The 12,440-nt window shown below is 44.8% G+C and overlaps 1 protein-coding gene across 2 annotated transcripts; it reads left to right on the plus strand.

The window, feature by feature from the left end:
• Positions 1-8,272: 8,272 nt before the first annotated feature.
• On the plus strand, positions 8,273-12,323 carry ELOVL3 (ELOVL fatty acid elongase 3). 2 transcript variants are annotated; one of them, XM_038578608.1, is made up of 4 exons: positions 8,273-9,150; positions 10,049-10,180; positions 11,041-11,192; positions 11,450-12,323. In XM_038578608.1, the coding sequence occupies exons 1-4, from the start codon at positions 9,134-9,136 to the stop codon at positions 11,875-11,877; spliced, it is 729 nt and encodes a 242-aa protein (XP_038434536.1). In that variant the 5' UTR covers positions 8,273-9,133; the 3' UTR covers positions 11,878-12,323. The 2 variants fall into 2 exon arrangements, with proteins under 2 accessions (XP_038434536.1, XP_038434535.1); XM_038578607.1 differs by having other exon boundaries at positions 8,273-9,087.
• Positions 12,324-12,440: the final 117 nt, after the last annotated feature.

Below are 12,440 nucleotides of genomic sequence, written 5' to 3' on the forward strand. Positions count from 1 at the left end.
CTGACTAATTTCATCCACAGCCAAGTTCAGTGATATCCTCTACCCCGAGTATTGAAGGCAGATTGACAGCCTGAGTTCTAGACAACTGGTTATTGGATCCTCTGATTTGGATGTTCCTTGCATTCATAGGGCCTAAATTGAACTCATCTCCTTTTCACCCCGCTATTCAAATATATTCCTCTCCCATTACTTCCCATTTTTGTGAGTAGATGCACTATATACCCTGTCAACCAAACCAAGATAAAGGAGAAAGAGGAATCAAAGATGGATCCCCATAGTTAAGCCTAGGCACAAGGTTGACTTATGGGTATGCAGCCTGTGCAATCACACAGGGCCCTGCACCTGGAAGTGCCTTACACTCTATTTTGTGTTCTGCTGTCACCATCTTGAGAGTCTTGAAAACTTTTGAACAAGGGATCTTACATTTTATTTTTTTTAAAGATTTTTTTTATTTATTCACGAGAGACACACACACAGAGAGGCAGAGACACAGACAGAGGGAGAAGCAGGCTCCATGCAAGGAGCCCCACGCGGGACTTGATCCCGGGCCTCCAGGATCACACCCTGGGCTGAAGGCAGCGCCAAACCGCTGAGCCACCAGGACTGCCGGGGACCTTACATTTATTTTATTTTATTTTATTTTATTTTATTTTATTTTATTTTATTTTATTTTATTTTATTATTATTTTATTTATTTTTATTTATTTATTCATGAGAGACACACAGAGACACAGGCCGAGGGAGAAGCAGGCTCCATGCAGGGACCCCGACGCGGGACTTGATCCTGGGAGTCCAGGATCATGCCCTGGGCCGAAGGCAGACACTTTAACCGCTGAGCCACCCAGGCATCCCGGACCTTACATTTTAATTTAGCACTAGGCCTCACAAATTATGTATTCTGTCCTGCCTAGGAGCCTGGGAGCCTGGTGGTGACTTTAACTAGAAACAGGAAGTCAGCAAAAAGAATAGGCCTAGGAAGAAAGTGAACTGGGTTTCTACACTTGAATGTGAGCTGTCTGTAACTCAGATCAGCCAGGTGGAGAAGTCCAGTGGGAAGTTGGAAATATGAGGAAGAACAGAGGTCAAGATAGAAGATAAGTAGATTGGGGTTAGCCAACTAGAAGTAACAGGTGAAGTCATGAAAGGGAGTTAGCCAGGACAGAGAGTACACAGAAGGAATAAGGGACAGGGCAGGACTTTAAGAAACAACAGCATTAAAGACATGAGAAGTATGGGAAAAAGAACAAGCAAAGGCACAGGAAGAAATGTAGAGTCAAAACCAAGGTGGGGGCGGGGGGGGCGGCCTGTGTAGCTTAGTTGGTTAAGAGTCTGTCTTCAGGGGCACCTGGATGGCTTAGTGGTTGAGTGTCTGTCTGCCTTTGGCTCAGATCATGATTCCAGAGTCTGGGGATCGAGTCCCTCATCAGGCTCCCCGTGGGGAACCTGCTTTTCTCTCTGCCTATGTCTCTGCCTCTTTCTCTGTGTCTCTCATGAGTAAATAAACAAAATCTTAAAAAAAAGGGGTGGGGGTGGCGCCTGGTTGGCTCAGCGATTGAGCACGTCCCTTCAGCCCGGGGCATGATCCTGAAGTCCCTGGATCCTGGACTCCCTGGATGGAGCCTGCTTCTCCCTCTGCCTGTGTCTCTGCCTCTCTCTATGTGTGTCTCTCATGAATAAATAAATAAAATCTTAAAAAAAAAAGTCTGTTTTCAGCTCAGATCACAATCCCAGGGTCCTGGGTTGGAGCCTGCTCTTCCTGCTCGTGCTCTCTCTTTCTTATTCTCTGTCAAATAAATAAATAAAATAAAAAAGAAGAAGGAGCAAGACCAAGACAGTAAAAACACTGAGGAAAGGAGATGATCTGACGTGGACAAGCAGGATCTGAAAGTAGGGAATGTAGAAGCAGAAAAGCCAATTTAGTGACAGAACACATGGAAAAGAAAGACTTCAACCCAAGGAATTTCAATCATCTATTATTAGTTTTGAACATCTACTGGTTAATTAAACATAATTTTAAAATCACCCAGATTCCACCATCCAGATAAACTGTTAGCATTTTGGTGCATTTCCTTTCAATGTTTGTTCTCAGCATAGTTTTCTTCCATATTTTTTCCTCTAGAGAAAGTTTACAAATATTCTATCTACATCCTTCCATGTTTTGCTCCACGAATCTGAGACCATACTATACATAGTCTCATATCCTACATTTTTTAGATTTTATATTCTATCCAGAGCACTTCTATGTCATTAAAATCATTTTCCCCTGGATGTGTAGCATTCCAAGATCTTGTGACATCAATTTAAAAATATTATGAAAGAATATTTATTTATTTATTTTTAAAGATATATTTATTTATTTATTTATTTATTTGACAGGGAGAGAGAGAGGAGACAGAGCGCACAAGCAGAGGAAGTGGCAGGCAGAGGGAGAGGGAGAAGCAGACTCCCCGCTGAGCAAGGAGCCAGACTTGGGACTGATCCAGGGCCCTGAGATCGTGACCTGAGCTGAAGCCAGACACTTAAGCAATGGAACCACCCAGGCGCCCACGAAAGAAAATTTAAAATACTAGTGATTTTTTTTCCTGTAATCTCACCCACTCCATCAAATGATTTCATGTTTTAGTTTTCTTTTCAATTTCAATCTTTAAAAACATCATCACTTTTAGATAACTGAGATAATAGGATAGATACAGTTTCAAATGTTTCCTTTCACATTATTTTACAAACATGGTTTGATGTTTCTCCATTTTCTGGTAGCTGTAAGCTGTTTTGCACTGTTAAGTGTTTAACAATTTAATCATCCAATGGTGGGTTCCACATCTCTATTATTTTTAAATCCTGCTGATGTAAGCATTTCAGTACATATAGATTTTTTTTTTTTGGCCTGTATCACTGGATTTTACATTTCTAGTGGGAGCTGGAGCAAAGCATAGTGTTACCTAAGTGTGCTTTTAGAAGGATTAAGTCAATTTACCTGGCTACTGGCCAGGTATGGATATATCTTTTCCCAAGGCTTTGACTGGCGTTGGGTAATTAATTTTTACTTGGCTTAATGGCAGTTAATTGGGACCATACTATACAGATAGTCTTTAATCTGCATTTCCATAATTACTAAGGAAGTTGAGTCTTTAAAATATATATATGTATGTTTACTGTTTGTATTTCCTTTTAGATGCCTATTCAATTCAAAGCAACAGACATATTTTGAGTGCCGTCTATGTGCTAAGTGCTTTGTGCTTCCCTCAAGGATGAGTGCCCTAACAGAAATGACTGTATGGGATAGGTTGGGTGAGGCAAGTAGTATAGAAAATATATAATTAACTTTACTCCATTGGTAGAAACACAATACCAGCAGGTAGTTTGGGCAAAGTCCTCTGGGTGGAAGACAGAGAAGGAAAGTGTTGACTCCCTATGAAGCAGGTTAGGCTTTTGCAGGTCAAGTGACTTTGGAACTAAGGCCAAACAAAGAGTAAGCTTTGTCCAGGTGAGAAGAGGTCTGGAGAGATAAAACAGTGTGGAGAGAGGTAAACAGGTTGAAAAACATAAAATATAGTACTTGTGTAATGGGGTTGTGACTTTTTTTTAAAGATTTTATTTATTCATTCATGAGAGACACACAGAGAGAGGCAGAGAGATAGACAAAGGGAGAAGCAGACTTCTCTCAGGAAACCTGAGGCAGGACTCGATCCCTGGACTGGGGGCATCTGCCTTGAGCCGAAGGCGGATGCTCAACCACTGAACCACCAGGCGTCCAGGATGTGGCTTTTCTAAAGCTAAATGTGGAATGCTGGGACAGAAGGATAATGAATACATTGGCTAGAAAGGAATAGTCAGGGGATGCCTAGGTGGCTCAGTGGTTGGGCTTCTGCCTTTGGCTCAGGACGTGATCCCTGGATCCAGAATGAGTCCCTCATCGGATTCCCTGTGAGGAGCCTGCTTCTCCCTCTGCCTTTGTCTCTGCCTCTCTCTCTCTTTCTCTCTCTCTGTGTCTATCATGAATGAATGAATAAATAAATAAATCTTTTTTAAAAAAGAAAGAAAGGAAGAGTCAGGGCTGACCTCCGGATTCTGACCTTTACCCTGAGAATTTTTTTCTTCTTAAAGAGGAATGACATGAGCTAACGTGTGTTTTAGGAAGATCTTTCTAGAAGCTAATGATAGGTGGATTTGGAGACACTGGAGTCTATAAGATGAGCCTATCTGTGTTTTTAGCCACTTACCGAGGTTCAGAGATAGGACTAAGGATAAGCTTTTTATGTAGTATGCACATTAACTCTTTATCTTAAAACTGTTCCCATTTTATAGCTTTCCTTTAAATTAAAAAAAATATAGTAAGATATATGTGTTACATAGAATTTACCATCCTAACCATTTTTAAGTGTGTAATTCAGTAGTGTTAAGTACATTCCACATTGTGCAACCAGTCACCAGATCATGACTTTCAAGTTAATTTAGTTGACTTTTATTAGAAAGAAATTGCAATTTGTACAAATTCACTTTTTTGGAGGTAGCAATTACTGATGTTTGCTTAAAACTTTACATTGTATGATGCTCCTTAACATATATGATCTCATTTGAACCTTATAAACCTCCTTCTGAGGTAGATATTATCCCTGTTTTACAGATGAGAAAGCTGAGGCCAAGAGCTAAAAGACCAGATAAGCTTGGGGTGTGTGTTTATCCTGGAGAAATAAAGAGTGTCACACAGATTTATAGGCTGAGGATTTCACCCATCCAATCAGTCATGCAGCAAATATTATCTGAGTACCTAGTATGCGCCCAGTTGGAGAATCATGTTGAGCAAAACAGATATACTGCCTGCATTTATAGAGCTCAAGGACTAGTGGGGGAAACATGTATTTTTCAAGAAATCATAAGAGCCGCCTGGCTAGCTCAATTGGTGGAGCATGCAACTCTTGATCTTGAGGTTGTGATTTCTAGTCCCAAGTTGGGTCTAGAGATTACTTCAAAATAAAATCTTTAGGGGACGCCTGGGTGGCTCAGCAATTGAGCATCTGCCTTTGGCTCAGGGCGGGATCCCGGGTCCTGGGATCAGTCTCACATCAGGCTCCCTGCAGAGACCCTTCTCCTTCTGCCTATGTCTCTGCCTATCTCTCTGTGTCTCTCATGAATAAATAAATAAAATCTTAAAAAAAAATAAAACCTTTAGGGATACCTGTGTAGCTCAGTCAGTTAAGCGTGAGAGTCTTGATTTTGGCTCAGGTCATGATCTCAGGGTCCTGGGATTGAGCTCCATATCTGGGCTCTGAGCTCAGACGGAAGTCTGCTAGAGATTCTCTCTCTCCTTCTGTCCCTCCCCACTCCCCACTCGCATGCACACACTCTCTCTCAAATGAATAAATAAATCATAAAAAAAAATAGAGGTAGGGTGCCTGAGTGGCTCAGACAGTTGGTTAAGCACCTGTCTTCTACTCAGGTTGTGATCCCGGGATCCTGGGATCAGTCTCGCATCAGGCTCCTTGCAGGGAGTCTGCTTCTCCCTCTGCCTATGTCTCTGCCTCTTTCTCTGTGTCTCTCATGAATAAATAAATAAAACCTTTAAAAAAATAAAATCATTAAACTTCACAGGGAAAAGACAATGGAAAGTATCTTCATTTGAGAGAAACTCAGGACCAAGTATACCTATGCTATATGCATTTGTAAACCTTTCAGAATTATTCACCCTGACACTTCCATGTGTCTAATCTACAATATCCTTTCCTCGAAATTGTATGATTTGTATACTGACCCCAACCTTGTGAGGTAAGCAGGCAACTATGACTACTCTACCGGTGAAAACTGCCGATCTCAAAGAGGTTAGATAACTTGCCTAAAACGACATAACTATTTAATGGTGAAGCTTGGATTTGAATCTAGGTCTTTAGCACCTAGATTGTATTATTCTTGTAGTATTCATTCTTATATTTATTCATTGATTCATCAAATATGCACTAATCACATTCTGAGTGTCAGCCTACATATGGAGCAGTCAAGAGCTACTGAAGCAGCAGGAAAGCAGCTTCATACAATTTAGTTTTTTAAAAAAGATTTTATTTATTTATATATAGAGAGAATGAGCAAGCAAGAGAGCATGATCAGGGGGTGATGCAGAGGGAGAGGGAGAAGCAGACACCCCAATGAGCAGGGAGCCATGTGGGGCTCCATGCCAAGACCTTGGGATCATGACCTGAGCCAAAGGCAGGTGCTTAACTGACTGAGCCATGCAGGTGCCCTTCCAGTTTAAGTTTTAGATAAGAGTTCAGAAAGTGATGGTTTCCAAAGTAGGGTCTGGGACCACCTACTGGGTCTGAATCTCTGTGATTGGAGCTCAGGAATGTCAAGGATCATCCAGGTTTGGGAATTCCTCTCCAATTCTAATGCAATGGAGAGAGGGAAGCACTATATTAGAGAAGGGGGTGATGCAACGAGTTAACATGACTAAGGTAGTGGCTGTAGTAAGAACCAACCAGGTGAGAGGTGATGAAGTACAAGACTGAGGGGATACACTTGAGGGTCATTTAGTTAGCGTGGCCAGGACAGTGGCTGAGGTTCAAAGAATTGGAGTCTGAGATTCCTCAGACTCTGGAGCCTGTGCACCTTATTACATGTAGTCATTTATAACCATATCTCGATTTTAAATATTTATATCTTTAGGGATCCCTGGGTGGCTCAGTGGTTTAGCACCTGCCTTCAGCCCAGGGCGTGATCCTGGGGGCCGGGGATCGAGTCCCACATCAGGCTTCCTGCATGGAGCCTGCTTCTCCCTCTGCTTGTGTCTCTGCCTCTCTCTCTCTCTCTCTCTCTCTCTCTCTCTCGTCTATCATGAATGAATAAATAAAATATTTTTAAAAATAAAAGTTAAATAAATAAATAAATAAATATTTATGTCTCTTGTCCCTTGTTTTGCAAATCTCCATCTTATTTCAAACTATCTTCAGGTCTTGTATTTCTCCCTCACTTTCATAAAGCCTAGGAGAGACATAAGGATAGACAAGTTAAGATCTTTTTTAAAAAAAGATTTTATTTATTTATTTATGAGAGAGAGAGAGAAAGAGAGAGAGAGAGAGGCAGAGACACAGGCAGAGGGAGAAGCAGGCTCCATGCTGGGAGCCTGATGTGGGACTCGATCCCGGGACTCCAGGATGATGCCCTGGGCTGAAGGCAGACACCAAACCGCTAAGCCCCCCAGGGATCCCCCAGACAAGTAAGATCTTAAAAGTTTTAAAATATTTATTTGGGGGGGGGGCTGGGTACCCAGGCAAGGAAAAAATAGATTTGATTAGATAAGCACAAACTCTGGGAGAAAATAGTAAGATACTGCAATGCATCTCCTCTTCCATAAAATGTAGAAGACCTTCAGGAAACCTGAGGACAGTAATCCCAGAAGCCAAGAAGATGACTGCATTTCCTCTCCAAGGTTATTACTGGGTTTCAAGCTGGAGCAGGTCAAGAATTCAGGAAACTGTAAAGAATTCACAGCAGCCTCGATAACCATCTCCCCAAACATCAACATCAACAGCCTCGACAATAAAATTTATTAAAATTTGGGGTGCCTGGGTGGCTGTTGGTTAAGCCTCTGCCTTAGGCTCAGGTCATGATCTCCAGGTCCTGGGATCAAGCTAGGCATAGGGTTTCCTGCTCTGCAGGGAGTCTGCTTCTATCTGCCCCTCCCTACTGCTCGTTCTCTCTCAAATAAGTAAAATCTTATTTATTTTTATTATTTTTAAAAGATTTTATTTATTCATGAGAGACACACACAGAGAGAGGCAGAGACATAGGAAGAGGGAGAAGCAGGCTTCATGCAGGAGCCTGATGTAGGACTCGATCTGGGGACTCCAGGATCACACCCTGAACTGAAGGCAGCCACTTAACCACTGAGCCACCCAGGCGTCTCTGAAATAAGTAAAATCTTTTTTAAAAAAATCTAAAAATTCATCTCCTTCCCACCCACAACCACAGACCTGAAGAAGGCAGATGGGACTATCGAGGATTTATTCTCATCCAGAGTCTGGGTTTCCCAGAGTCACAGGGAGTAGGGAAACTGACATTGGAATTTTCTTTCTCTCTCTCTTTCTTTCTTTCTTTCTTTCTTTCTTTCTTTCTTTCTTTCTTTCTTTCTTTCTTTCTTTCTTTTCTTTCTTTCTCTTTCTTCTTTCTTTCTTCTTTCTTTCTTTCTTTCTTTCTTTCTTTCTTTCTTTCTTTCTTTCTTTCTTTTTCTTCTTTCTTTTTCTTTCTTTCAGATTTTATTTATTCATGGGGGACACACACACAGAGAGGCAGAGACACAGGCAGAGGAAGAAGCAGGCTCCACGCAGTGAGTCCTATAGGGGACTCCAGGATCAGGCCTGGACCGAAGGCAGGCGCTAAACCACTGAGCCACCCAGGGATCCCATGACATCAGAATTTCTGAATGCACACATCAGAGGCCGAGGACACCTCCACGCTCATCTCACTACCAGGTAGTGGGATTAAAGCGAACTGAGGCAAAGGCTACGGTTGGCAGTACGGGGGACAACTGGTCTGTCGCGGTAGTGGCGAGGCCATAGGGCCTGAGCCAAGCAGGTGGGAATGGAGGTGTGGAAGAAAAGGATGCGAAAGTGGGCGTGGCGGATCCTACCACAGGATTTGGGGTGCGGTGTGAGAAGCACCAGGGGGAGGCTCCCTTGAGGATGACCAATCAGAGAGCTAGTTGCGGCGCAGGGGCAAGACAGGGACGTATCTTGGTCGAGATTGGATAACGGCCTGGCGTTGGGAGGGGCTGCGCGCCGCCTGGGCCCGGCGCTTTGCAATTCAGCTCCATATACCACAGTGACGGCGGCGGTGGAGGTGGGCTGGGCGCGGCGCACGTGCCTGAATCTGAAGCTCCTCGCTTGCCTGGCCACGGAGTTCCTTGGGTCCCGCGTGCATTCTGTCCAGCCTCAAAGTCCCGTCCCCTAACCTCTCGCCCAGCTTCCCAAAGCTCCGGACGTCGACTTCTGCAGAGTGAATTGTCACAGCCATGAATGTCTCGGAGGAGGGCATAGAGATCTTGCAGCCTTACTACTTCGAGCTGTTCCAGGACATGAGGCCCTTTTTGGAAGAGTACTGGTGAGACCTGGGGAAGGCGAAGCTCTGTGCCAGGGTCCTGACCTTGATGACTGCTATTTGGAGGTGGGTGGGGGAGGAGACACTGAATGCCTGCAATGATTTTCTTAAAGAGCAAAGGTATCCAGCTCCCCTGTACTGGCTCCATATCCCTGTTGTCCAAGATGCAGTTGGTGTGGCATCTCAAAGAGATTAGATCTGGAAGAAAAAGAGAGAGAGAACGGAGGGAGGGAGGGACGGAGGGAGGGAGAAAGGAAGAAAATGGGGTGAGGAAAGTAGGAGATAGAAACCAAGAGGAAAGAGTGTAGTGAGAAGTGATCTATGAGGAAGAGATTGATCTGAGCTCTTACTCCCACCCACCTTGTAGACGACTCTCCTCTGTCCTTTGTGGTGGTGTGTGCAGGCCTGCGGGCATAGTGCTGGTGCCCAGGGACTGTCTACCTTCACAAATATCACGTTTCCCAAATGCTCCATCGTCCCTGCTGTGGAGGAGACACAGGGAGCTCTTTCAATATTTCCCCAGGCTCTTTGATTTTGCCCTAAAGCTCCTTAGAGGGGCTTGTCGCTGACTTTATGCTCCAGCCAATTTGCCATGACCCAACTGGGCAGAAACTATTGCCACATTTTTCTTACATCAGAGCCCTGGGTTGGTTGTAAGTATGGACCAGCAGCTGTCACCCACACAATTCCTCTGAGAGCAAGAATCACAGAAACCTTGAACACAGCCCCTGCACTGTGGTAGGTCCTTTATATACCTTCCCACTGTCAGAAGAGTGCTATTTCTCTTTTATAATAAGGAAAGTGAGGCTCAGAGAACTAAGTTTTTTTTTTTCAGTGTGCCTCTCTCTCTCTGTGTGTCTAATAAGTGGCAGAGCTGGGGCTCCGAGAGCACTCACCTTGAGATATGAATGGGCATTCCTCTAACCAGCACCCACTATAAACCCCTCTGCCTTCTGCCTGCCAGGGCAACCTCATTCCCCATAGCTCTGGTCTACCTGCTGCTCATCTTTGTGGGGCAGAACTACATGAAGGCACGGAAAGGCTTCAACCTGCAGAGGCCTCTGATCCTTTGGTCCTTCTGCCTTGCAGTCTTCAGGTAAGACACCCCCCTCCCCCTAATCTCCACTCCCTGCCTATGCTGTAGACCCTAGAACCTCATTCTATTCCTAAAAGCTTTCTAGCAACCCCAACTGAGTCAATGCCCTAAATTGCCCTCTAACTCTATTCCCGTTTTGTTGTTGTTGTTGTTGTTTTAAGATTTTATTTATTTACTCATGAGAGACACAGAGAGAGAGGCACAGACATAGAGGGAGAAGTAGGTTCCCTGCAAGGAGCCTGATGCGGAACTCGATCCCTGACCAGGGATCATGCCCTGAGTCAAAGGCAGATGCCCAACTGCTGAGCCACCCATGCGCCCCCCTCTAACTCTATTCCTAACCCCTTCCCTCAGCTCCTGCACCCTCTCAGCTTCCTCCTCCTCCCATATTACCCCGTTTTCCTTTCCCTAGGCCCCAGACTGGCAGCTTCTGCTCTCTCTCATGAGTCTTCTTGTGCCCATGGAGTCTGTGTACTTTTAACAAATTTCTCCTGCCTCTAATAACTCTCAGCACCCTTTTCCAAGACCTTCCAACAACTTCTTTAGCCCCTCCTTCCCAAACTCTTTCTATAGCCCCAGTCCTGTTGTCCATCCCCTCCCAGGCTCTTCCTATACCAAGAACTCTAGTCCCTAATTCAATTTTGAGTCCGATCCTCCGGCATTTCCGGGTCCTTCCCCAGCCTTCATCTCCTCTAGTTTACTGGTTGGGTTCTGGCCCCAGGATCTCAGAGGCAGTGACCCATTATGCTGGAAGGGGGAAAGTGGTGGAGTTTGGGGAGTGACCTGCCAGGTCAAGGGGGAAGGGTGAATTGGTGCCTGGGGAGGTAACTCTTACACCCTTTTCTTCTGTCCCATTTCAGTATCCTGGGGGCAGTGAGGACATGGGGCCATATGGGGGCCTTGCTACTTAGGAGGAGTCTAAAGCAAACTGTGTGCTTCTCTATCTACATCAACAATCCCATAGTCAAATTCTGGTCCTGCCTCTTTCTTCTCAGCAAGATCATTGAACTTGGTGAGTGACAAGGCTTTGTCTCTCTGGTGCCCAGTTAACTGCATCCCTCCTCATCCGCCCCCCAACCTCACCCATCTCATGGAAAGTCCCTTCCCCACCCCTGAGTCCTAACAACACCTCTTATCAAGCCCCTTTTCAAATTATTTGCCACAAAGACCCTTCTCATGCCCTGAGAATTCCCTTCATGCCCCAATATCCAGCATGGTGGGCAGGCCCAACACTGGATGGTTTGCCAGCTATGACTCCCCATCTCCCAGGAGACACGGCCTTCATCATCCTGCGTAAGCGGCCACTCATCTTTGTACACTGGTACCACCACAGCACAGTGCTAGTGTACACAAGCTTTGGATACAAGAACAAAGTGCCTTCAGGCGGCTGGTTCATGACCATGAACTACGGTGTGCATTCTATCATGTACATCTACTACACTCTGAGGGCTGCCAAAGTGAAGTCCCCCACGTGGTTACCCATGCTCATCACCAGCTTGCAGCTCCTGCAGATGTTTATGGGAGCCACTATCAGCATCCTAACTTACATCTGGAGACAGGAACAGGGATGCCACACCACAGCGGAACACTTCTTCTGGTCCCTCATCTTATATGCGACCTATTTCATCCTCTTTGCCCATTTCTTCCACCAAACCTATATAGTGCCCAAGGTCAAAGCCAAGACCAAGAGTCAGTGAAAGGTTGGAGAAAAAGGAGCCCCAGGCTCTCCCCACCGAGGGGATGAGCTTAGGTTTGGGAGAATGATTAGGATGCCTTCCCTGCATGGTTTTTCCCATGGAATGTGTGCCCCAAGGTGGCTGGAAGTTATGTCAGGCAAGAGGTGGCAGCCCTGGGTAGGGTGTAATCTAGTACTTTGATGTTTCTATTTTAAATGTGAAGGCCGGGATGCCTGGGTGGCTCAGTGATCTTATTTATTTAAATAAAATCTTTAAATAAATAAATAAATAAATATGAAGGCCAAGAAGGCCCTGGGATAGGGGTAGAACTGAAGAGGATTCCCAGAGCTAAATTATTTATATTTCTATCCAGAAATCTTCTTGCTCTATTTTTAAAAAAATATTTTATTTATTTATTCATGAGAGACACAGAGAGAGAGAGAGAGAGAGAGAGGCAGAGACATAGGCAGAGGGAGAAGCAGACTCCATGCAGGGAGCCCAATGTGGGACTCGATTCTGGGACTCCAGGATCACGCCCTGGGCCGAAGGCAGACCCTCAACTGCTGAGCCACCCAGGTGTTCCG

Source organism: Canis lupus, chromosome 28 (assembly GCF_011100685.1).
Source record: "Canis lupus familiaris isolate Mischka breed German Shepherd chromosome 28, alternate assembly UU_Cfam_GSD_1.0, whole genome shotgun sequence".
In the NCBI taxonomy this organism is placed as follows: Eukaryota; Metazoa; Chordata; class Mammalia; order Carnivora; family Canidae; genus Canis; species Canis lupus.

What these genes read in the sequence shown, in the direction of transcription:
- ELOVL3 (XM_038578607.1), top strand. Translation starts at nt 8,999, where the DNA reads ATGAATGTCTCGGAGGAGGGCATAGAGATCTTGCAGCCTTACTACTTC. An exon ending in CCCTTTTTGGAAGAGTACTG is followed by an intron (nt 9,088 to 10,048) that starts GTGAGACCTGGG and finishes TCTGCCTGCCAG; the next exon opens with GGCAACCTCATTCCCCATAG. An exon ending in TTCTGCCTTGCAGTCTTCAG is followed by an intron (nt 10,181 to 11,040) that starts GTAAGACACCCC and finishes GTCCCATTTCAG; the next exon opens with TATCCTGGGGGCAGTGAGGA.